The sequence below is a fragment of the Sminthopsis crassicaudata genome, chromosome 6, assembly GCF_048593235.1.
Source record: "Sminthopsis crassicaudata isolate SCR6 chromosome 6, ASM4859323v1, whole genome shotgun sequence".
NCBI classification, from domain to species: Eukaryota; Metazoa; Chordata; class Mammalia; order Dasyuromorphia; family Dasyuridae; genus Sminthopsis; species Sminthopsis crassicaudata.
In genome coordinates this window covers 191,174,641-191,201,346 of record NC_133622.1, presented here as the reverse complement: position 1 = coordinate 191,201,346, position 26,706 = coordinate 191,174,641, and the positions used below count along the sequence as shown (strand labels likewise).

General features: G+C 35.1%; 1 protein-coding gene across 4 annotated transcripts in view; it reads left to right on the top strand.

The window, feature by feature from the left end:
* The window catches only part of MAEA (macrophage erythroblast attacher, E3 ubiquitin ligase), a 134,865-nt gene that overhangs the window by 74,383 nt on the left and 33,776 nt on the right, over window positions 1-26,706 (top strand). For 2 of the 4 annotated variants that reach the window (XM_074272675.1, XM_074272677.1), the window contains exons 4-6: window positions 8,743-8,865; window positions 9,613-9,726; window positions 13,783-13,859. In XM_074272675.1, the coding sequence (XP_074128776.1) occupies window positions 8,743-8,865; window positions 9,613-9,726; window positions 13,783-13,859 (314 nt within the window). The remainder of the gene's footprint in view (window positions 1-8,742; window positions 8,866-9,612; window positions 9,727-13,782; window positions 13,860-26,706) is intronic. The other 2 variants (XM_074272676.1, XM_074272678.1) reach the window with 1 other exon arrangement.

Below are 26,706 nucleotides of genomic sequence, written 5' to 3'. Positions count from 1 at the left end.
TGGTCGCCCTGTTCCATCAGGGCCAAAGAAGCTCTTCTGTTGTGCTGCAGCTGGCTCAACTTGGAGGTTTAAAGTACTGTGGTTGTATATGATCCTTGCAGTGAGATTTAGCTATTAAAAAGATGGCCACTAATCCAGTGTTTTATTAGGCTTTGGGAGCCAATTCATTTATTCTTCCATAGATTTCTATTTGCTGCATAGTGAATTCTTTACAATTATTTAATGTTCACTTGTTAAATGTGCATTCTCTGAGAAAAAGTGACATCCATCCATATTCCAAAAAGTCATTATGTTAATGACATTTTTGATCAAATAACCTTAAAACCATAATCCAGTAGCCATAAACTTGCATTTTTAAATTATTAATACATAATGAAGTCTTCACACTTATTTTTCAGCTGTTTTTTCATGCCAAAAATAAAAAAATAGAAAAGTTAGCCAACCCAAGATAGAAATGAAATCATCCTATTAATTTACACTGCATGTTTAAATCAATAAATAAGAATCTTATTTAAACCAAATCATTGGTAATATCAGGATATGAAATTATTTGACTTACAAAATGCTGAGGAGTCTGGAAATGTATTTGGGATACCTAGATATAAATGAACTTTTTTCATCAAGAAAAGTAAAATACTTCTTGATTAAGTATAGCAAATAGCAGTGATTATTTGGTTGTGTTTTTAGTTAAGTATCTGCTCTTGATGTAGTTATCTCCTCACTGAATGTACATTCTTGTGAAGCAAGAGAAGAGAAGGCATCCCATAAGAAAGAAGAGTCTTCTAATATCCTCAAAGATCTTTCTTGGAGAACTTGCTTGTGTGATAAAGCAAAGACCATATAGCTTAGAAAGAAGAGCTCCCTACCATTTTGAATCCTTATATGGACAGCCAGAATAAGTTCAGAACTACTTGCCTAAAACCTGGTATAACTTTTTACCTGATATGTTAATTAAAAAAAGAAATAAACATGTTGAATGGAATTAGTTAGGATGGGCTAGAGTCAAAAGAGTGCTGGAATGGAATCAGAAAATCTGGGTCTAAATCCTCCCCTTGACACTAACTGCGTGAGCCAACATGTACAAGACACCTTCCTTCAAACCAGTTAACTGCAAAGTGGGGATCATGTCTAGGGTAATCACATGGAAGGATTAGGATCAAATGAATCTAATGTATTTAAAAATCACTTCATAAGCCATGGAATTGGTATCATTAATAATGATGAAACTGAGACCCCTCTTCTCCCATCCAAAGGAAAAAAGAAAATATATAGCACTAGAGGCAACAGAAAGGAAGATTTCAATTGTTTTGGTATTTGCAGCTGTTCTCTTTTAACAGCTGAAATACCATCTTTTGCTCTGACAGCATCTTTGTTCATTCTGAAGCTATTCTGAATATGTCATATTCAGCATATTTCAATTGTGTGGTTTACAGTACCTTGCTTTAGAAAATACATACACTTAAATTTGGTGGAACAAGTTCATTTTTATGTTAATACAAACATTCTTAGCATAGGATTATTGTGTTTGCAGTACATTGAATTGTACAGTTCCCCACTGAGTGTTTCCCTTCTCTAAGTATGAGTTGTCACAGCATGACACATTTATGCAGCTCAGAATAATCTTTGAGGATGCCAGTTCAAAATGGATTCAGTTCATCTTAGTTTGAAAACACCTTTCTGAGTCTTTTCACTACAAGTATATGAAGAAATCCTTTAATAACCTGCTCCTGTGTGTCTTGGAAAGTTGTGTATTCAGTCATATTTTGACTTTGTCTCTGAATATAGAAAGCTTGCAATGAATTACCATATGAAGCTATTTAAGCACTGTTAAATATTTGCCCCCAGGCAAGCTAATGTTAGGTTGAATTTGTAGGAGGCTTTCCCACTTCCAGTAGGGTGTGTATTGTCACTCAAGGAAATAGAATTTTAATGTTTTATCACTGACTTTTTCTCTAGAGACTAGGAGTAGGAAGTGGCTAATTGCATCATTAAGGCCCTGGTATCCTTCTGCTTCCAGGTGGACAGTTCTAAATATGCTGAAGAATAAAGTCACTGGAGTTTATCTGTTAATGCCAAATTATTGATATAGTCACCTTGCTTATCTTTGTCTTTCTTTGATTAAGTTAAAGCTAGTTTTTGTTTGGTGTCAGAGCCACTTGTCATATTGAAAAATTCAGGCTACCTCCCATATAGCCTTCTTTTCTTTTCTTTATTTTTAGTATTTTAAAATTTATTTATTTTTTAGCATTTCTTATAATTATAGCTTTTAATTGACAAAACATATGCATGGGTAATTTTTCAACATTGACTCCTGCAAAAACTTCTGTTCCAGCTTTTCCCCCCCTCACCCCTCCCCTAGATGGCAGGTAGTCCCATACATGTTAAATATGTTAAAGTATATGTTAAATACAACATATATATCCATATTTATACAGTTATCTTGCTTCACAAGAAAAATTGGATTTAGAAAGCAGGTTAAAAAAAAACCTGAGAAGAAAAACAAAAATGCAAGCAAGCAATAACAGAAAGAATGTAAATGCTATGTTGTTGGTCTACACTCATTTCTCAGTGTTCTTTCACTGGCTATAGGTGATTCTGCTCATTACTGATCAATGGGAAATGATTTGGATTCTCTCATTGTTGAAGAGAGCCACTTCCATAAGAATTGATCCTCATACAGTATTGTTGTTGAAGTGTATAATGGTCTCCTGGTTCTTTGTAGCCTTTTTTTCTAGAGAAAAAGGGCAAGTAAGTACCATGCGCGCAATATAAAAAGTATTGGCCTTTGCCATCCAAGAGGGTATTTTCGAAGGAAGGGGCATCTGTTGATGAGTTCAGGGAAAAGAACGGCTCTGAAATCTCAACCCATCTTTGCTGTGCAAACCTGTGTGACCTTGTACCTTAACCTCCCTGGAGCATCACTGAAGATCACTCTAGTAGTGAGTGCCTAAGGCAGACTTCAAATTCATGCCTCCTTTTTACAGAATCAGATAGCCACTTTCTAACCTGTATTATGTTATGGAAAGAGAAAAAAAAAAATAAAATGGTGAGAGTTACTAAGTACAGGGTGGTAGTAATGATATCTTATTTCCTAATGAGAATATTTAGTGTCTGGTAAAGACAAGTAATGGCTGCGAATAATTGAAGGCCCATTATAAATGTAAGTACCTTTTGTGGGAGCTTAAGATGATTGGTGAAGCAAGATATACAAAGAAATAAGGAGGAGACTCTAAATTGTGGTGGATGGAGTAGCCTGAGAGGTTCTTCTTCAGTCTGGCATGCTCCTCAGGATCATGAGTGGTCAGCATGAGGTTAGGGTTTCAGACTTTGCTTTAGGACCTGGCCTTCCTGTCCAGGACAGTCCTTCAGCATCTATGTGGGAGAGACAAGGAATTGGAATGCTAGCTTTGGAGGTAGGAAGATCTGACTTGAAATCCTGAATTAGCAAGTCACCTGATTTTTGATTCATCTGAACAAAAGGGGTTCTAGATTCAGTTCTAAATCTATGATCCCATGTCAAAGATGGCTGTAAATTTTCTTTGTATGCATCCTGTATCAAACACAATAGTATAGATTCAGTAAGTACTTATCGGATAGATAGGTAAACATAGAACCAGAGAAGACCTTTCAAATACTAAAACTTAGTCCAAGAGACTATGTTTAATGATGTCAGAAATGCCCTTCATCCATGCCTTTGGATTAATTATTCCTTTATTTTGTGTGTGCATAGTTGTATATATGTTGTTTTTGCCATTGGACTATGAGCTTCTTGAAAGCAAGGACTATATTTTGCTTTATTTTTTGTTTGTTTGTTTGTTTCTACTACTTTAGCATGAGTACTTGAATTTAGTAGCTGTTTAATAAATAAATACTTGTTGACTGTCTTGCTGACTTTAACATTTGCTGAGTGTGGAATTGCATTGATTTAGTAACCTTTTCGGTGTAGGCAGCATGAAAAAGCAAAGCTGGTATCATTCAGATAGAAATAGGCAACTCTTTAAAGCACAAAATAAGAAAATTGAGGTTTTAGGCATATTGCGTTTCACTGGCAATGCAGTATACAAGTGAAATGACCAGCATTAAGTTGACAGATTTTAAGCTTTGAAATTGATAGGATGTTACCAAATTGTATACAATTTTGTAGAATATATGAAATCCAAGTTAAAGAATGTTCAGACCTGTAATCATAGATATTGACACCCACTGGCAAAGCAGGACTCCTGCATCCTATCACTATTACAAATTCCCAAGTAGTAATGAATAAAATTTTTTTAGCAGAAGTTTTGTGGACTAGACAAAGGCCCAAAGTCAAGGCTTTTATCAAGCCAATGGTTGAATGGGGTCTTAAGTAATAAATATTTATAGAGTACACATATTTAATGTGTGAATCACAGTATTAAATGCTCTGAGGTGCAACAGCATAAGACTGTAATCAGTCAATCAAGTAAACATTTCCTAAGGATGGCAAGGTGGTGCTGTGGATATTCTATTAGGCCTGGAATCAGGGAAATCTGACTTCAAACACTGACTAGCTGTATGACCCTGGCTAAGTCCTTTAATTCTGTTTTCTTCAATTTTCTCATCTGTAAAAGGAAATGAAGAAAATGGCAAATCACTTTGGTATCTCTGCCAAGAAATGGAGTCCAGAAGAATCAGACACAACTGAAACAACTGAACAGCCACAAAACATTTATTAAGGACCTGCTGGGTGCCAGATACAAACTTAAGTACTAGGAATTCAAAAAGAGGAATAGACAATTCCTGCCCTCAAAAGGCTCACAGACTAATGAGGGAAGATAGCAAACAAATATGTGCCAACTAGCACTTTGCAAGATAAATAGGAACTAATTAACTGAGGAAAAGCAATAGAATTAAGAGGGATTGGGGAAAGCTTCTTGTAGATTGTGAGATTTTAGTTGGAACTTAAAGGAAGTTAAGGAAGTCAGTAGATGGAGTACATGGAGCATTCCAAGTCTGGAGGACAGCCAAAGAAAATGTTTGGAGCCCAAAATGGTGTGTCTTTTTTGTAGATCAACATGATGGGGGAGTTAATATAGGAAAATTGGGAAAGTAAGAGGAGGTCAGATTGTGAAGGGCTTTGAATGCCAAAAAATATTTTGTATTTAATCTTGGAGGTGTTAGGGAACCACATGGTTGGACTTGCACTTTTGGAAAATTACTTTCTTGGATGAAAGGAGTGGGAAGAGACTTGATGCAGGCAAACCCAAAAACGTGCTTTTGGATTATTCTTGGCATTAGGTGTTTAGAGCTAGCACTAGAGCAGTATCAGTACAAGAAGAGAAAAGGGGGTGTATTCTCAAGATAGTGTAATAGTCAAATCAACAGACCAGGTTTGGTAAGGAAACTTAACTGTTAGTACATATAAATTATAGCTCCTGGACATTAATTAGAACAATATAAATTTATAACTGTTTAGTTGTCAATGGAAAAATAATATATTTTGTAGTATGAATGACTAGAGAAGAGGTGAACAGTGGATTTGTGGATATGTTATCCAAGACATGACAACATTTAAATCCAAGATGATTCCAAAAGACTCATGATGGGAAATGCTATCTACCTCCAGAGAAAGAATTTTGAAATCTTAATGCAAATTGAAGCATACCTTTGCTTGTTTTTCATGATTTTTCCCTTTTGTTAGGTTTCTTCTTTCACAACATTACCACTATGGAAATACATAACCTGTATCAGATTCTTTATAATTGTGAAAAAAAAATTATATTTACACCCCTTCCCCCCCAAAAAAGAAGAAGAATCCTGACTGTAATGCTTGACACCTACATCTAATTGGTTAGATAGCTATAACAACAATAGGCGCATCAGGGAACTTTAGCCATAATGCTTGGTATCTCACTCCTGGACTTATAAACAGCAGCACATTTTTTTCACATCTGCTTATCTTCTGCTTATTCAAATGGCAGCATACCACAGAGTTTTGACATTCAACCCAAAGGAAACTACATCTTAATAATGACTAGAATGCTGAACAAAAGTCTCAGCCAAAAATGATATTCTGTCTTTTTTATTCTGTAACCAGATCCTTTCCTGTTCCCTCCAAGTTTTACTCCCTTTCTGCCTGACTTCTCGATATAATTTGCTTTGGGTATTTTACTCTTTTTATAAATTGGATTGGTCTCCAACAACATGTCTTTTAAATCTTGAAACTGAAACTAGATAGGAGATTAGAAATCCTGTGTTCTTTCCACAATCCAATGTCAGTTAGGAAGATTATAACTGCTGCCTCCCAGAAAGTCCTGAGTTTCCATTTTGAGAAACGTCCATACTTTTTTTCCACGTGAAACTCTTTCTCATGGAAACAAGGTTCACATTTACAGGTATTATTTATCCTTTAGGCAATAAAAATCCAATGGAAATTCTTTCAGTACCCAAAGGCTAAAATTCTTATAAGCCACTATTTCCATGTGTTCTATTTTAGAAAAACAACAAAGATAATGGAATGATATTCCATGCACACTTAAAGTTGTTTCTTAATCACAAAACCTATGTTGTTAAGGGGAGTTGTATTTTTTTTTTTAACTAATTTATTGGATTTGTTTTGTGTGTCATTATTCCCAAAGAAAATTATTCACATTTTAGGCTGTTAAAAAGTATTTATTGAGCATCTACCAACTTATCAAAATGAGAAATTCACAAATATAATTCTTCAGTCCAAGGGCTTTCATATATTTCTTTGTAGCTATAGTGCCAAACACAATAAGGTAGGTGCTTAATCAATATTCGTTGAATTTTTATTTCTTTTTTCAGAAACAGAACTCATCATTTATCTGATCTCCTACTAAGAGAAAATTGTTCAGGCCAATATTTATTTCATATTCAGGGATTAAATAAATTAATAGAGTAAAAACATTGGACAGGGAGTTAAAAACTTTGAAATAGTGTACAAGTAGCCTGTGAAGGAAATCAAAAATGCAGGAGGACAAAAATAGAGGGATTGGAAATTCTATGTAGTGGTTCATAGTCATCTCCTAGAGTTCTTTCACTGGGTGTAGCTGGTTCAGTTCATTACTGCTCTGTTGGAACTGATTTGGTTCATCTCATTGTTGAAGAGGACCACATCCATCAGAATTGATCATCATATAGTATTGTTTTGTAGCATATAATGATCCCTTGGTCCTGCTCATTTCACAAAGTATCAATTCGTGTAAGTCTCTATAAGCCTTTCTGAAATCATCCTGTTGGTCATTTCTTACATAATAATAATATTTCATAACATTCATATACTACAATTTATTCTTTTTTTTCCCCCTGAGGCTGTGGTTAAGTGACTTGCTCAGGGTCACGCAGCTAGGAAGTGTTAAGTGTCTGAGACTAGATTTGAACTCAGATTCTCCTGAATTCAAGGCTGATGCTCTATCCACTGTGCCACCTAGCTGCCCCCACCACAATTTATTCACCCATTCTCCAATTGATGGGCATCCATTCAATTTCCAGTCTCTGACCACTACAAAGAGGACTGCCACAAACATTCTTGCACATACAGGTCCCTTTCCCTTCTTTAAGATATCTTTTGGGATATAATCCCAGTAGTAACACTTCTTGATCAAAAGGTATGCACAGTTTGATAACTTTTTGAGCATAGTACCAAATTGCTCTCCAGAATGGTTGGATCTGTTCACCATTCCACCAACAATGTATCAGTGTCCCAGTTTTCCCACATCCCCTCCAACATTTCACATTATCTTTCCCTGTCATTCTAGCCAATCTGATAGGTGTTTAGTGCTATCTCAGAGTTGTCTTAATTCGCATTTCTCTGATTAATAATGACTTGTTGGAGCATCTTTTCATATGGCTAGAAATCATACACTCTTTCAAAACCTTATTTTCCATATTTTTCTCCTTCCTTCTCTACCTTCACCATTCTCTAGACAGCAAGTAATCCAAAATAGGTTAAACATTTGTAAAAGATATTTCCACATTTGTCATCTTGCACAAGAAAAACCAGGTCAAAGAGGGAAAAAGTGAGAGAAAAAGAAAAATAAGCAAAAAAAAAAATAATAAAGGTAAAAATACTATGTTGTGATCCACATTCAGTCCCCATAATCCTCTTTCTGGATGCAGATGGCTTTCTCCATCACAAGTCTGACAGTACATTTTCTTAAACTGTGTATAAAACATTAATGTGGGAGACTCATGACTCTTAAAATAATTTTCTCATCAAACTATTTCATTCTAAAGAAAGATGTTTGTATACGGTAACAGCAACATTGTTCAGTGTTTAAGTATGATACTTAGTTCTTCTTAGCAATACAATGATCTGAGACAATTCCAAGACTTATGATGGAAAATGGTATCTACATCCAGACAAAGAAAATGTAGTTTGAATGCAGATCGAAGCTTACTCTTTTCCTTTGTTTAGTTTTTTCTTTCTTGTGTTTTTTCCCTTTTGTTCTGATTCTTTCACAACATTGTTAGTGTGGAAATATGTTTAATTTAATTTAAATACGTATAACCTAAGTCAGATTGCCATAGCAAGCAAAGCGAGAGAACAATTTGGAACTCAATTGGAAAAAAATGAAATATTAAGTGCAAAAGAAAAAGAAATATGTTATCACCTAGAGAAAAACACTTATTAATTATAAATTAATGGATTCCATGTGATGTCCTAAAGTTCACCTTGGTTTTCTTCTTATGTTTAGTTTTGTTTGTTTGTTTGTTTGTTTTTTCCTTACTATTTTAATTACAATCTTTCCTTTTTTCAAGGACTTGGTCAACATAGAAATGTTCTTAACAGCCAAAGAAGTGGAAGAATCTTTGGAAAGACAGGAGACCATGACATGTTTGGCTTGGTGTCATGATAACAAATCAAGACTCAGGAAAATGAAGGTATGGTGATCTCTTGTAGATCTTCTATTGACTTAAATAATATCCTTAGTGTCTATATCTTGTGGCTAATACCTTCTGAACTCCTTTGAAAAGGAGGGTTATTTGCAAGACCAAATGTGTTTATATCTTTTTGGTTCATTTTTTTTTTCTTTTTCTTTTTGTTGGCAGATAATCAAATGACATAAACCCTGTCCCTCCCTTTACCAAGGCTTGACTAAATCTCAAGAGCACTGTTTCTTCTAGGAGCATGAGGCATTGTATACAATGTTTATTATGTTGCAAATATGCAGTGTGGTGTGTAAATAAGACAAACACCTATAAAAACATAATATTCTGAGCATTCAGGTTAAATTTAGCATATTTCTGTGACTTCTGAGTATTCTTTAAATGTTAGAAAATGAACTTAAAATGTAATTGTCACAGAATAATACCAATTCTATAGCCTCGTAGTAGTAAAAATAGGCTTTCTTAAGATCAGTAGCTGAATATAAAGAACCACGATACACTTGTCATTTATAGTTAAATTCTTAATATTTAAACTTGCTTTGTAAAAATATATTGTCATTCAAGGGCTTGCAGAAATCCGTTTTTAACTGACATTAACCAAAATCCCTGCCTTCCTTGGAAAGGTTTTGTTCATTGTTTTTTAAACTAAGCGCTTCTTTAACACCCTCCTCCCCAAATATTGTCTAAACATTGTCTGAGTGCACATATGACAAGGAAAGAGTGACATTCTCTGTCACTCAGGGCCGTCAAAACGAGAACGAAACGAAGACGGGACGCAAATGTAAATCGGCCAGTGATTCCCCTAGAGAGAATGATGATCTTGTTATGGAAACCCTAAAAGGAAAACCAGAATTGGTATGTAAATGCTATCACATCCTTTTACAGCTTTAAAAAAAATAGAAGGAAAGAAAGAAAGAAACCCTTATGTCATAATAGCATGTATATAAACAATAAGAAATGTCAACTACCTGAAGAACCTGGCTTTTTAAGATTTTCATTTCCCATTACCAGTTTGTAGTATAAAAACCCAGAAGAGAAGAAGAAATGTCCCTCCCCCAAATAAATTATTTCTGCAAGCCCTAATTATCTATTAAGCAAAGCTGTGAAAGAACAGAGTTGGGAGAAGGGAATCTCATATAACTGCTTTTGGCAAATTTCAGCTTAACCTGTGAGAATTTACTTATGCCCTTTTCATTCAAGCTGAGCATTTAAATCCCTAAGGAGCTCCATGAATGCCCAGCATAGATATTTCTACTCAAACATGGAGGGAAATTGTAAGATAACATAGAAATCAAATTAAAGCTAAATTTTTTGTTTACAGATTTGTACCTCTTCTAAAACATAATTATTTTAGATTTGGAAAACTTATTATTATGAAAGAAAACCTTATGAAGCCCTAAACTTCACTTTTAAAGTATTTTTAATCTAATAAGATACTAAATAATGGATGATAAAATGGGTAGGGTTTGGCTTTTTAGTCAAAGAACTTGCATTTAAATTCTGCCTCTAATGATTAAGATACTTGATTTTGGGCAAAGTATTTCCCCTCCCTGTTCCTCAGTTTTCTCCTCTTTAAAATGAATGGGGTTGGACTAGCTGGCCTTTGAGGTCCTGCCTAGCTCTAAATCTGTAATCCAGTGATTTCTGGAACTGAATATGAATTCTAGAAAAAACACTAAAGCAGAGGTAAGATTTTATATGTCATGGAGGATTATATGAGTTATTTAAAAATGCCTTATATAAAACTTATTTGTGATGGTTATAATCATAGAATTTTAAAATTAGAAATTTTAAATGTACATTTATATACCCATAGATTATGACCCTGAATTCAAGATTATGTATTCATTTTGGGTATTTGTGGAAATAGTTCATTTAAGGAATTGGTAAGTTGTTTTAATTTAAGTAGGCAACAATTTAAAAAATATTGACATATAAGTTTTGAAAAAAATATCATAACTACAAATAAGGCAATTTCCTTTTCATTCTTTAAAATGCAGTCTTATTAAACCTCACAATTTTTGTTATTTCTCATTTTTATATAATGCTCAATCCTGTGCCAGTTTTAGTTTTAGGTATTAGCTATAGCGTAATACTTAACTAAGAAAATAGAGATATGTGTAACCAGATATCTACAAGAGAGTAGAAGGGAGTGCAGAACAAAAAATATATGCTTGTAGGAGTCAGAGAATACCATCCAGTTCTATTCAACATATAACAAAATGCTAAATAAAAGATATCTCCCCTTTCCCAAACATGAAAATGACCTGTACCTTTCCAAATCCTTATAAGGGTATAAATCTTCCTATTGAAGAAACTGAGCACATTGAACAGCATAATCTTTGTTTAAATAGATGTCTCTGTTATCCTATGTTTCGGGTAGATGAGGGAGTGGGCTTTTCTTTTACTGAAATGAGTATCTCTTTGTAATCAGCTCAGAGGATGAGGATTCTCATCATTTGCACAGAAGAATTCTGTTACTGGAATCATTTCATGAGTATCTAGTCCAATGTGGGGGGGAGGGTAGCAGCAAAGAGACATACCAAGTGTAGCAGGGATTTCCAGAGACATGGAGAGTAGAGGTAATGAATTTTTTCTTTTCCTAAAAGGGAGAGAGCCTTTTGGCTTTCTCCATTGTTTCTTTTGAAGGCCATCAATGGGGCCTAGTGCTCAGTATACAGTGGGCACTTTATAAGTGCTGTTGACTGGTGAAATCCATCTATAGTAGTACTGATGGCTTATAGATTTTGAAGTGGATATGTATTGATATGGCTTTTTTCCGCCTTGGATATGAAGTTGAAACTAGTAGGATCTGGGAAAAGTCAGGAAACAGGCACCAAAAGCCTCAGTGGTAAAGCAAATAGACCAGTTAATCTGAGTCTGAGTCCCTACAAAACATAGAATGGCTTAGGTGTCTTGAAATTATAAAATCTTTAGACTACAGAGAAGTAAACCATTCCGTAGGTCACAGGTGTACAAAAGCATATCCAAGATATGGTCAGACTTGATTTAGCCTGTAATAGCTAGGCCAGAACAAGACCCTTCAAATATAGAATATTTCACATTCACTTAGGCCTCCTTATCAATTTGTGGTTTGAAGCCTAAAAAGTGGCAAAAGAGAAGGTAACTGATCTCATTACCTCATATTGGGGCTAGAGGCTTCAAGTGAAGCTATTGGAGACCTCTATGCTAAATCAGTAATTAAGTATCCTATTTTATACAAACTTTATTCATTTAGTTTATAAATAACGCTGAAACATCAACCTTATTTAACTTAAGCACATAAAATAAAGGATTTTCCTTTATTTTCTTATGTCTTACTCCTTTCCCTCTTCCCTCCCCAAACATTAAAGATTCTAATGATATTAGGGACATAGTAAGTATTGAAGAGAAGTCAGCACCTACAACTCTCTTAAATCTAGTAATATCTAAAGACAGATTTCCCATTAAAATGGCTTTTGAAGCTGTAATATGGAATTCATGAGCTGTTTTTTTAAAAGAGCAAGATTGGCATGCTTATCAATAATATACTACTAATAAATGTTTAAAATATTAAACGGCAAGTTCATATTTTATTTGTAATTGTCAGATAATCTCACTTTTTAAAGAATCTTGAATTTAAACATCCCAGTCCTTTAGAGAAATGACATGGCTTGAGAAAAAAATTCTGCTTTACATTCTTTTGTTGTGATTTGAACAGTCAAATTAGTTGAAGGGCAGATTACCCAGACTTAATTGAATACATAGGAGCTATCAGTGCATTTTAAAATCTCAGGTCCATAATCCTTGATTCCTCTTTGGGATACTTAAGTTGCTTGATTTACCAAGCAGTTAAGGGTTTTTACTTTCTTTTGATTGCTTTTTTTTAAATGCACAAATTTTTGGAAATTTCTATTAATGTCATCTGTGGTACTTTAAAAGTAGCTTGCAGATAAAGAATATGATTCCATTTGAGAAGTGAAGGAAGAAAAATGTTTAAATGAGTGGTGAAGACATTCAAGAATTATTTTCATTTTCTTAAGACTTTTTAAAATAATGGATTATAATATAAAATTGTTGCTGTAGGCATTTGTTTTCAGATGGTTATATTTCATACATTTTATGATGGATTTCTTTGAAGAAATACCTGTTTTTATATCATTAAGCCGCAGAGGGAATCCCTTTGAAAAGCTGAAAAGAAGTGGGGCTTTCTCATGGAAGGCTGGGTGGATGTCTATTAAATCCTTATTTTTTTTTTTTTTTTCTTCCCAGAATTTATTTTTTGTAGGGGTTGGAAGAGAATATTCCTGCTGTTTTTCTTTTTCTGGAGTTGAGAAAAAAAAAATTCCTTATTAAGTAACCCAAATATCAATTCAAACACTGTTTTGACTTCCTAGTCCTATTAATGATAACAAGACCATGTAAACATCCTAAGCACAGTTAAACAGCCAGAGTCTGAGATATTCCCTCCAATTCTCTTTCCAAGACATCAAGGAGTCCTGCTCCTTTGCTTTAATAGCCTCATTAATAAGTTGTCTTTCTACTGCAGATGGAATGTTTATAGCTCAGTGCTGTCCCTGCACACCCTCCCCACCCACACCCTCCCTAGCCTGCTTTCTTACTGCTGTAAGGAAAAGAGGGAACCTTTCATTTCTCCAAGGAGTTGATAAGCTTTAGCCTATATTCCTTATTATATAGGAAAAGTAAGTAGACATTTTTGTTTTAATCTCTGGCCAGAATTCTAAGAGCTCATGTTCTCAGGTAAAAAAAGTGGACTTCCTTTTCTCCAAATACACAGATTTAGCTGACAGTGTGAATGTCTTTTGGAGATGTATATATATGTGTGTGTTCTTTTATATGGATTTGGGGTTTGGCTATAGACAAAACACATGATATGCAGTATGTAAGTTCTTGTCTTATCTTTAATCTCAGAGTTGTCTGGAGTTCAGCCTCAGGATTCAGGAGTTCATTGAACTCATTCGACAGAATAAGAGACTGGATGCTGTGAGGTATGGAATTAAGATACTTAAAAGAATCTTTCTTAATAAGATTGTGATCCTTAAATATTGTTATTGCCAGGACTTATTAAAAAAAAAAAATTCTCCCTGGTTCATGTACTGCAATAAAGTTTCTAACAATTTTTAGCCCTATTGTGAGGCATAAATGGATAATTGCATTAATAAACACTGCTACCCTTCCCTTCTTTCTTCACTTATATGCTTTTGATATCAAGGGTTATGGAAGAGCTAAGGAAGATTGCTTTCCTTAATGTCTCTTCTCTTATTTTCCCCTTGCCCGCCAAAGTCTCATGAAAGCATAGGTGATTCAGTTCTCCTTCAGATTTAGAAGGATACTATTCAGTTGATAAGGCAAATTTTAATGTGGCTAGTATTTTAAGAGCAACAGTAATAATTACACATGTAGAAGAAAAAAGATAAGAAATGACCAATTGTTTTTAAATAGAATAGATTCATGGTGCTTCTTTCAGATGAATGTTGGAGCCTTGCAAATTCTATATGCAGTCTTAATGTCCAACATGTTAACTATAAACTATGTACAAATTAACTCATCTTATGTACTATGTCATTTTGTGTATTGGAAAAAATAGTTTACTGATTTGTACTTGGGAGCATTATTTCGTCACTTCCTAATATGAAATTAGTGCTTTATAAATGTTTAATAATGTTTATCTCAGCTTTAGTTTGGGAGTAACATGTGACCAACATCAGTGCCATCATAAGAAGTTATATAAAAAGTTACATATCCGTCTTTTCATCAATAAGCTCTGTAATTATCAGTGTAGCAAGGATTTTTTCCTGTGGTGCCACAGTGTTACAGAAAACAGGTAGCAGTTGTCAAGAACCATAAAAGACCAGGAAAATTAGAGGCATTTGGAGCCATAAAGGAGCTATCTCCAAAAGTGGGTGTGTACATCTTGGAGTGGAGGGGAAAGGTATTTATAATGATCTAATAAAATACACAAAAAACATTAGGACTAAGGAGAGAGTCGGGCAGCTATTCAGCTCCTTGCAGCCACCATCTACCTTTGCTGTTTTCTTCTTGCCTCTGCTCTGTGCTGTCTGACCTATGTCCTCCATTCCTTCTCAGATGGGTTGGCAGCCATACTCTACTGGTTCTGAGCTCAGCTTTTCAAGTCAGCACTCCTGTCTTCCCTCTTCTCACCCCCATTGTAGCAGTAGCAATCAGTTAGCCAGAATTTATATACCTCCTATATAGGCAGGTGGCAGTAATTCCCCAGCCCATAAATCCCCCAAAGCAATAGGGCAAGTCTAGCCCAGGGTTTTTTGTACTTTTCCACAAATAATATAAAATGCAAAATTATCTTTTTATTTGCTTCACCTTTATCTCATTTTTTTTTAAGTCTGTATATTTTAAAATGTACCTATTAGGACAGTTACACATATTTATACATATGTATATATATTTGCATACATATATATTAGCTATATGTGCTCAAAAATTTTTTCTGATGGGGTGTGTGATCAAAGAAATAGGAAGACCATTATATTAGAGAATGTGACTCCTATTCAACTTTATGCCCAGTCCCTTGTAGAAGAGCCCAATGACTCCAGGGTAAAGATTGCTAAGCTGGTAATTGCCATCTTTTCCAATATTGACTTAGGTATAGCTGTGAAACAAAAGAATAATAATAAAATTTACATGTTTGCTTTCTTAGGATTGTATGAAAATAAATTCATGGCATCTCAGAGTTGGAAGTAATTTCAACAGACATTTGATCTAACACAAGGAATCCCTTATGTAACCTCCTCAATAAATTATCATCTAGCTTTTTTTTTTAAAGGCCTCCAATAATATGGAACTTTGTAATTCCCAGAATATCTCATTCCACTTTTTACAACCAATCATTAGCTTGTTTTCCTAAAATGGAGCTGAAAATATCACTCAACAAACAACTCTTGTCTATTGTATGCCTAGTTCTGCCCTCTCGGGCTAATCAGAATAAGTCTTAACTGCTTTTTGATGTTTCTGTTCTTAAAATTTTTTCTTATAATTCTTTCTAATTGTGTCTTCCTGACTCCCCCCAAGTCTGATCCTTATAAGACTGAAAATCTCTGGTTCTTCAATATATACATATAGTATGGTTCTCTTAGCATCTCACACTTGCCTTTCTCTGGATACATCCTATCCCAAATGTAATACCAGGAACAGAACCTCAATCTCCAGGCTTTGTCTGAGTGGAGAAGAAATCAGTGAGTCCAGTACCCTCTTCTTCTGGACTGTACCTTTATTAATGTGACCCAGCCACAGTAGTACCTTTGGCCTTGCTGATCTTTAGATCTAATTAAAGACTGAGGTTAAAGATATAAAATATTGGGGAAAAGTTCATTTTCATGTTTAATACTGAATCGTTTCAAGGCACTGATCAGAGCCATCATAAGATTTTTCCATTATGGTAATGCTTTAAGATCTATAATGTACTTTCCTAATAGTAACCCTAACAGAGAGTACAGGGGTTTTTATCCTTGTTTTACAAAAAAAGTAAATTCAGATTCAATAAGAATTAATGGCATGAGCTTTCTACAGATCTTCAGAAGTTTCTTTAAAGAGATAGATCATGTTTCCCCAATTTTGCTAATTTGGGGTGTCTATTCAAAGAATCTAATATTTTTTTCCCTTAGAATTTTTTTTAATAAAGCTTTTTATTCATAAAACATGCCTGGATAATTTTTTCAACACTAGCCCTTGCAAAACCTTTTGTTCCAAATTTTCCCTTCCTTCCCCCCACCTCTTCCCCTAGCTGGCAGGTAGTCCAATATATTACATATTTCTTTAGTTATCTTGCTGCATAAGAAAAATCAGATCAAGAAGGAAGAAAAAGAAAACAAAATGCAAGCAAATAACAGAGAGAATCAGAATGCTATATTGTGGTCTACACTAAGTTCCCACAGTCCTCTTTCTGGATGTAGATGGCTGTCTTCATCACTGAACAAGTGGAACTGGTTTGAATCATCTCATTGTTGAAGAGAGCCATGTCCATCAAAATTGATCATCTTGTCTCTTGGTTCTGCTCATTTCACTCAGCAACTCTTTTCATGTAACTCTCTCCAGGCTTCTCTGGAATCATCCTGCTGGTCATTTCTTACACAAAAAAAAAAATTCCATAATATTCTAATACCACAATTTATTCAGCCATTCTCCAGTTGATGGGCATCTACTCAGTTTCCAGTTTCTAGCCACTACAAAGAGGGCTGCCACAAGCATTTTTGCACATGTAGGTACCTTTCCCTCTTTTAAGATCTCTTTGGGAAATAAGCTCAGCAGAAACCCTGCTGGATCAAAGGTTATGCACAGTTTGATAACTTTTTGAGCATAGTTCCAAATTGCTCTCCAGAATGGTTGGATCTGTTCACAATTCCACCAACAGTGTATCAGTGTCCCAATTTTCCCACATACCCTCCAGCATTGGTCATTATCGTTTTCTGTCATCTTAGCCAATCTGAGAGGTGTTTAGTGGTAACTCAGATTTGTTTTAATTTGCATTTCTCTGCAATGCAATAGTTATTTGGAGCAACTTTTCATGTGACTACAAATAGTTTCAATTTCTTCATTTGAAAATTGTTCATATCCTTTGACCATTTATCAATGAATCAATACCTTTTTAGGCTGAGATTTGTTTTCAATCATGTCTGACTCTCCTTGAACCCCCTCTAGGGCTTTCTTAACAAAGACACTGCTATAGTTTGCCATTTCTTTCTCCAACTATTTTACAAATGAAGAACTGAGCTACATAGGGTTAAGTGACTTGCCCAGAATCATATAGCTGGTAATTATCTGGGGCCAAATTTTAACTCAGGTCCTCCTAACTCCAGGACTGGCACTCTATCCACTGCACTCCCTACATAATAAGAAAGTTATGTGCCCAACTGTCAAATAGAGGACTGGGAATAATTTTTTGATATATGTTTGTTTCATGGAGTAAAATAAGTTAAATTAATATAAATTAGATGATACAAGGAAATCAAAAAAGCCTAGAAATCATCTTAGTCTGTAAACATATAACTTACCATATGGAAAGAGATGATTGCCAAACACACACCCAGCTTAGAATATTATCTGTAAAATCTTACAAAAGATAATGAATGATTATGAACAGTATCATATCACAAAACAGAGAAGAGCACTAGAGGGGGGAAAAAAAGGAAGCTTGGCAAGATATCCTACTTAAATACAGTTATCCCAAGGACATTCAGGAATGAAAATGATAATGAACTCATCATTTATTAGGCTTTTACTGTGTGTCAGGTAGTGTCTAAGCTCTAAGGAAACATATACATATGAGCAAGCAAGATAGTTCATGAGAACTTCAAGAAAGTTATATTGTACCAGAAGTCATCATATAATGGGGAGCAAAAAGTGGGGAAGGGATATGCTTTAAATATGCCTAGGAAGTTATTGCAGGCATGACTTCATGGAAGAAGTAAAGCATATGCTCATCCCTCAGCCCCAGAAACTAAAATACAGAATCCAGATAGTTCTGATAGGAGGGACTTGAAAAGGATGACTGGGATAGAGATTTTGAAATTCCTGGAAAGTGGAAGGAAGACTAGAAACAAAATAAAAATGAAAAAGATTTGCAAAAACAATTTCACCAAAATTTTCTCTATTTCTCAGGTATCATCATACTGAGACCCTAACAGTCCTTGGAGTGTTTGTGGAAAAAAGTAGAAATTTCAGTAAAGAAATAGAGGAAACAAAGACAAGAAAAGCAACCCGATTGGACCCAGTATTTGTTTACACATGCAAGCATGCACTCGATTCTGTGTTGTGTGTGTAAATAATCCTTTCTGGAAATGTTATAATTATGAAGGTATTAAGGAATCAATAGAAAGTATCTAAAGGAGGCTATCAATTCAAAGGCAAGGAAAAATCTCAGACCTTTTTAGTTACCACTTCCTCCCCCCAAAAAAATCTGACTGAGAAAACATCAACAACTATCTAAGATTGCTTTCCTAGTTATGAAAAAGTTTTGAGAGTTATTTATATATGAATTGAGGACATCCTTGATGGGGTAATTAGTAGGAAGCAGGTTGGCTTTTGTAAGCAATATTCAATGAATGGGCTACGCCCTTAGCCTCTTACAACTAACTGAAATTTAGAGACTACATATTGTCCCATTATTATTTGGTTACAGAAAACATTTGATCAAACAAAAAGTCATCTTACCAACTCTTTTACATCCAGGTGTCCCTTATCCATGCATTGAGGTCATTCAAGATTTCTTGGAAGATGTATCAATCTATTCATTAGCCTTTGATAAATATCATGAAAGAGATGTATGCTCATAAAAACTTACCTCTATAATTGAGGAAATCATCTCAGAATTCAGGTTGAGAAAAGATTCTCTCTTGACTGGGAGATCTTCAAGACCTTTTCACATATGGCTGGATGGATTGCACTCTGAATTGTTGGTACTCCCAAGTTGATGACAGCACAGATTTATTTGAATATTTGAGCAAATGAACAGTGAGCTGATCCCATAATTGAATAGGAAGGAGAAAATAGAATTTCTTGAAATTTCCGGTATTTTGACATTTCATCTATCTAATCCTGGTTATTCACATAAGTCCTAGAAAAGAGCCAAGATGGTATTAGACATTGAGGAATCCAGAAGTCACCACTCTTATGTATTTCTAAGTATTAATTAGTAGTGTTCAAAGGCCTTTTGATGTCATATTACTTACCATTTAGATTCATTGTTCAACTCTTTCATACTTGGCCAAAAGAATCCCTGTGCCTCATATAATTTAACAACCTAAATTTGAGGCATAAAACTTTAGAGAGATTGTTAAACCATTTTTGTAGAATAATTGCCCTTGGGAAAACCCCACTTTACACATTTCTTCATTTTTTGCTGGCAGCTCAGTAACATGGAGTTAATGTTCATTCATAGTCAGGCAGAGAACTCCACTTGGTTTGCCATTGTACCTCTTCACCACCTCCTGGTAGTACTTCTAGCTCCACTGGAAGTTCAGTATAGGACTTGCCATCTTCAAGAAGTCTTTTCTATAACCCCCTTCTCAAAAATGATTTTGCCTTTACTGTCATTTTAGCTACATTTTAGTGGTACCTGACTTAATGGAAGGGAAAGGGTTATCTCGTGACTGCTCAGATTCAAAGATCCCATTCTCTTCTTCATTGCCAAGCCAGCAAGGATTTCTGGCCTCAAACCTGTGTTAAGTCCCTTCTTGGGCCTTGCATTGTGCCAGGTGCTGGATGATCTCAGTCTATACATATGCTTTTGGAGTCCCATCAAGGATGCTTTCCAATCAAATCATGTATATGTGTATTTAAATGTCAATTTTGTTGTCATTGTTTTCAGCAAATATAACATCATGTTGGATACCTCCTAGAGATTCTCTCATCAAGGATAAGGGATCTTCCATTTGCACATTCTGTAGAACATCCTCCAAAGAAGTGCACAAATAGGGAAGATAAAACACAGTGTTACATAACTGAATTGAAGATAGTGAAAAAGGAGTGGGTAGAGAAAGAGAATTTGGAGCTGAAAATAAGTTTTTTTTGTTTGTTTTAAATGAACATAAAGAGGTGCAAAGAAAGCATTCCCTCTAGGTGAAGTTTTGTATTTGATACTTTATCTCCATATTGTGAAATGTAAAGATTTGGCCACCTGTTAGATGAATTTTAAAGGGCTTGAAAAGGAAAAGAGCATTGCTCAGGGTCATCATAACCATTGGACAAGCTTTGTCTTAAGATTAGCACAGAGGGGAATACTAATTAAAACTGTCCAAAGACTATTGAGGGAAAGGGATGGAAGTTGCTTTATATATATATATATATTTTTTTTTTTTTTCCTACTTAAGATTTTTTTTTTTCTTCTTTTCTGTGGAAGTTAAAGGAAATCTAAAAAACTTAGTTATCATTGGTGGGGGCCTTGGCTAATTAGCCGGTAGATAAATATCAGTTTAAAGGGATATTAGTATCCATTGAAATTCTAATTACATAATATTAAGTATGATGTCCATAAATAATTTGCTCATACCACTCCCTCCTACAGTACTAAGTCCTTCCCCCTTTAATAGTTAAATATTAGTTCACAACAAGGATATAATGTACAATGAATGTATTGTTGTTTTCCCATTTCTCTACAGTTCATTTTCCTTAATTGTTGATATTCATGACCTTACTTGTTCTACTGATATGTCAAAGGATGCTTTTTAGGGGGGAAATCTTTGGCTTTGAGCAATTTTACTTTTGAGAATGAGAGGTCTCTTTGCACCCAAAGGCAATAATCATTTTTCAGGCATTAGCTGCACAAACCAGTGGATGTAGAGGCAGAGAAATTCTAGCTGTTTTTTTCTGTGATCTTGGGTTTGTTGTTTCTACTCTTTGGGCCTTAATTTCGTCCTCTGAAAAAGGAAGAGACTGGATTGTTATAAGATCTTTAATTTAACATTGCTCTTCCTTCATTTCTACAAAATCAGGCTCCAGTACAATACTGACTAGATGACACTTTAAAAAAATCATTGATGAGGAAGGGAAACAGGAAAGACCTCTTGAAGATGGCATGACCTGAGCTGAACTTTCAATGGAGCTAGAAAAAGAAGCAAACCACAACAGAACAGTCAATCAATAAACACCCATTAATTGCCTACTATGTGCCAAACACTGTGCTAAGTTCTGGAAGGTCAACAAAAGAAGAGAACAGATGAAAAGTACTGTGCTGAAGTGCACTGAAGATTAGGCTTTCACATAGTTGAAAACTACTTATGTAAAAGTATTCACTCTTTATTTAAAGGAGAGAGAATTCTTGGCCAGTAAATAGCACAACACATCATTAACTAGTCTGAATAAGAACTTTAGTTCAATTAACATAAGAGTGGCTGTGAATGACTAGAGCAAAAGCTGGAATGGAGAAAGGAAGATGGGAGGAGAGGGAGAATACAGATCAACCAGAACTAGTCATCTAGAAATAGATGCCTTGAAGTGGGAAATCAGAAAAATTTAGAGAAGTATCAGATTTGAAACTATAATGAAGAATCCTATTAAGGGAACTACCTTTTTTTTTTTTTTTTTTTTAAACTACTGCCATTTGAGCAGAATTCTAGCTGAGATGTCTTTTGAAACTTCCAAGATCTTGGGACTGAAAGGGTACTTAAAAGTGAGAATGGTATCTCTGCATTCCTTCTCTGACAAGAGCACGCTTACACCATCTTCAGCTTACTGAACATGTATTCTTTCAGTAGTACTTTGCATCAACATATCAGATACCACACTTATGTGATCCATAATGCTTTTACCTTTAATATTAAAGTCATTTTCACTAGGATCTTAGTTATCTATCTCTCTAAAAGAAGAGAACTGTGTTTTCTGTTGTGAAACATAGCTTTAATTTGTTGTAGGAAAAGTTGTGACACCTTTAAAAATGTTCTATGCTTCTCAAATATTATGAAAAAAGTTTTTTCATCTTTAACTGTTTAATTCTTCCTACTCTGGGATATGCTGTAAACATCTTTTGAGGACGGTTCTTTTGCCATGTAGAGTCATTGCCTTCTAATGCATTGCTCTTTTTGGCTTCTGAAATATATTCTCTTTTACTGTTTTCCTAGGCAGTGTAAACCCATGTGTAGGAAAGAGGAATATAAGAAGGAAAAAAGTGTAATGATAGGGGGAGGGGTAGGTTTTAAGTAATGTGGAAAAGGGGCATCAGAGACTAAATAAAGTATGTCCCTTGCAGTGAGCAAAATAGCTCTGAGTAGTAAGTGCCTGTGAATATACGAATATATAGTGTATATGAATGTATTTATGTATATAATATATGTGCACGTTATACTATTGAAAATTTTCTGCCTTTAAGTTCCTAAGTTTAAAAATTTTATGTTCAAAGGAGAATTTTATAAAAACAAGTTCTATTTAATATCAAAGAGCTTGTGTCGTTACACTTTATATTGTTGAACAAAAATAGCTAGTAATTGTGAGTTTCATATCTCTACAAATGTACACACATAATAAGCATAAAATTCTAATTGATCGTCCTTAAAAAAAAAATTCATGAAATTATAGGGAAAGTTCAAAGGAACTGATATCCTCTAGACCAACATTTTTATTTCATTACTAGTCTTTTTGGGACTCAATTTTTTTCTCCGTAAGACCAGTCCAAATTTAAGTAACAAGGATGGCATTTGAACCCAGATTTTTAGCTTCCAAATTCAAAATTCCTTTCCCCACATTGCATGGCCTTAAGTATAACAGTTAAGATTAACAGATGGAATGGCAGAGAAAGTTTTAACTAGGATAGTAGGGGGACATGTCCATGAATCATTCTGTGATTGTACAAAGTGAAATCTGACTGCCTATGGATTCACATCCATATCGCCGTTGATAACAAATATGATAGGATCCCAAGTCTAGATCCTCCCTGTTCCCCACAACAAATAAGAAATTTAGTTTTAAAGTATCCTGATTGAACTTGAAGCCAATAATGAATGAACTAGCTGGAGCGTGAGAAGGGCCAAAAAGGAGAGAAAAGTGGAGCTGTTGTCTAAGTGCCAGTTTCTCATCAAGAGCCTAATTTGAGCAGTACTAAAGTTGGCCCTGCCTCATGGAATGCTGCTTATAGTCAGTGGGCTAGAGGAGGATGTCATTAGCCAAAAGGACTTTTTCTGAAGACGGGAAGGAAGAGGGGTTCCCATTTTCAAGCCTTCCGTTTTGCTTTTCCTCATCTCCCTCCGTCATCTTTTTATATTGTCACTTGAAATGATAATTTACACTGCTCTGTATAGCCAGTGAAAGGCAGACATACCCCATTGAATGCATTGTAGCTTTCTTTGCTTATATGTCAGTACTGAATGGGTACCAGAATTTTGAAAAGAATAGATTTTCCCCCAAATTGAGTAATATTCACAAATTGATTGTGATAATAGTTACTCAAATAAGATAGAGATTGTAATGTTCTTCTCTAAAATGTAATGTTCTCTTGTTGGGGTTTTCCTGGGGTCTCTGGAGGCAGCCTTAGTTTCAGTTCAGTAATCACCCCAAATGCATCCAAGTGTTAAAGTCCAAATCCTTTATTGTCTCGGTTTCCAAGTCTTGTCTCCTTTCCTGGAGCCCGATTAGCTTTCTTAGAGGTCTATCTCTCTTCTTGGTTCTGAGAGCTTGAGCTCCCACCTGTCTTCTCTGGTTTCTGAATCTCCCCGACTGAATCCTGGCTAAGGTTCCAAGAGCTTCTAGTGTGCTTGTCCTTCCTGGCCCTGAGAGTTTCTTGCTTATATGCCCCACACTGAGTATACACCAATCATTATATCACTAGGAAACCATTATTTGTTGTAGGTTTAAATCAGTGCTAAACTAGATTTAACCATTGTCTCTCCCATTCCACTTAGTACTTTGTTTCAAGTTCTGGCCCATAACATCTTGTAGGATAAAAATCAATTATACTGAACCATGCTAAATTAGATAACTATTGTCTCTATCCATTCCACTGACTTAGTACCTTGTAAGAAGCCTTTGTTTCAGGTTGAGTTCTAGCCCATAACAAGAAATAATATGAAAAGGGAGGTGGTTTTATAATATTTATTGGAGCGGCATCAGAAGATTCCACCTAGTATTGGAGCAAAAGCAAAGGGGACAGTAAAACCTCAGCTCTTCTATTTCTCTCTATAAGTATAGCTAAGTAACTTCATGTCTCAGTTCCTTAATTTCCTCAACATAAGTTACTTTAGAGACCCTTCCAGCTCTGACATTCCATGAGTTTTTCAAAGCAGAGAAGCTTGTGAGTAAATGAAGAGTGAGGAACATAAAAATGTTTCAAATTAGAAGAGCAGAATTCCTTATTTGAATTAGTAGGCATTGTTAAGGGGATATTAACTGAAAAGATATAAACAAAGTATTTATATGGGCCCAGCTACAAAAGCAAAGAATTATTTAAACAATATCATTTCAGGAAGGAAGGAGAACAGGTGAGGCATATCAGATTTGCTTGTGATCATTCTGGGGCTGAATTAAAGGGAGATTTGAAATAGAATGTTCAATTTGGCAATACCATTGACCATTTTGTACTTTTCTAAGGTCTCCAAACTAAGTAGTTGATTGGGGGTTTTCACATAAGTATCTAAAAATTAAAGCCTTTCTGTTTCCTCAAGAGCTAACAGTATTAGTATTTCACTTAGTTAATTTACTTCCACAAATTGAAAACTATTTTTTTTTTTTTTTTTTTTTTTTTTGCCTAACTGTACTTTTGACAGAAATAATCCACTGATTCTATAGTGCAGGCTATATTCAGTATTTCTTCACTAGTCTTACTGTCCTAAAAGAAATAAAAGAAATAATGTTTCAGAAATGCAATGATTCGTATAATAGTTAAATAGCATGTTATCATTTTATGTGTTTTAAAAATGTTTCCATGACCATACAATGCTTAAAAAATTACTTTTGGGTTATCAAGGTCTAAAAGAGAAGAGGAAAGAGTGTTGTTTGTTTTTTTTCGACCAGGTGTATAAATTTCTCAGTGCTGTTAGCCAGTCCAGATCTCCTTTTGTTTTTATTAGCTTGCTTGTGTTAAGTGCCTGCAGCAGGATTCTTTCAGAATTGTGTCCATGGTGCAGTAAATAGGTCAGGCATCCATTAGGAAGCAGAGAAAGAGGCTGTTTACCAAGTAGTTTCCTGTATGAGTGGAACTGGGAGAGCTGACATTTTGTGGAAACGCAGCTGGTGTTTAAATAAGTTTGAAAGCTTTGCTTGCTGCCTACTGAGAACCTCCAAAGTGACATGTTGCTTTTAGGCTACAATTGATGTGAGCTTTAAAAATATATCTTATTTAATAACAATGTTTAAATATCTGACACTTTTAAAAGCATGATATGTGCTTATTGAGTACTCTTCAGTACTTTTACAAGGGCAACTTTGAAAGTACAAGCTTTAAGAACTTACAGAAATTATGTGTTTAATGTTAAAGTTGGGATACAGACCAAAAAAAAATGTGAAAACTCAGTTGAAATTTATGTCCACTTTTCCATTCTAATTCATTCTTACTTAGTCAGCTCCTCTTTCATTGTCTTCCTTGTTCTCTGGAGGGGACTCTGCATTCTTTTAGGATATGTCAATATTGCTTAGGTTCTAGAAGTTCCTACCAATTGGAAAGACTTCAGCTATAGACTTCACAGTAGACTATATCTTATGTTTGAATGTTCACCTGGCTGAATTAGTTGGTCCCTGGGTAATGAATGGTGTTGGGGCACAGCAACCATAAAGAAAACTTACTTAGACTACAAAGGGACTAAAATCTGCATCATTGGAAAGTGAACATACCCAAAAAAAGAATAGATCTTTGACTGCTCGTTTTTAAGAGGAAACTGTGGCAAAATAGTAAGTCTTTTTGTTGAATTATCATCCTTCTTTCCAGTGAGCATGACATTCCCTGTGTTTCTGTTCTGGGATCTCTCTCTCTCTCTCTCTCTCTCTCTCTCTCTCTCTCTCTCTTTTTTTTTTTTTTTTTTTTCCCCCCTTGGTGAGTTCACTTGCTCCTGGGTTCAATTATCTTTACCCATGTGACTCTAAAAGTTCTGTGCAACCCTAGTTTCTCTACTGGACTCCCACATTAGCAGCTGTCTGATTGGTGCTCTGACTGTGTTCCCACCATCAGCGACTTGGATTCAGCCAGTTGAAGCACAAGGTTCAAACCTTTGAAATCCTCCTTCTATTTTGTCTTCTTTCTTACCATTCCCTTCCCCTTCCCTTCCCCTCCTGCAACACTCAGTCATTTACCCGTTGTCAATTTTATCTTAACAACTCCAATGAGACAATATACATAGCATACTTTGCCTGATTTAAAGCAACACTTCAGTGCTGTCGGTCTCC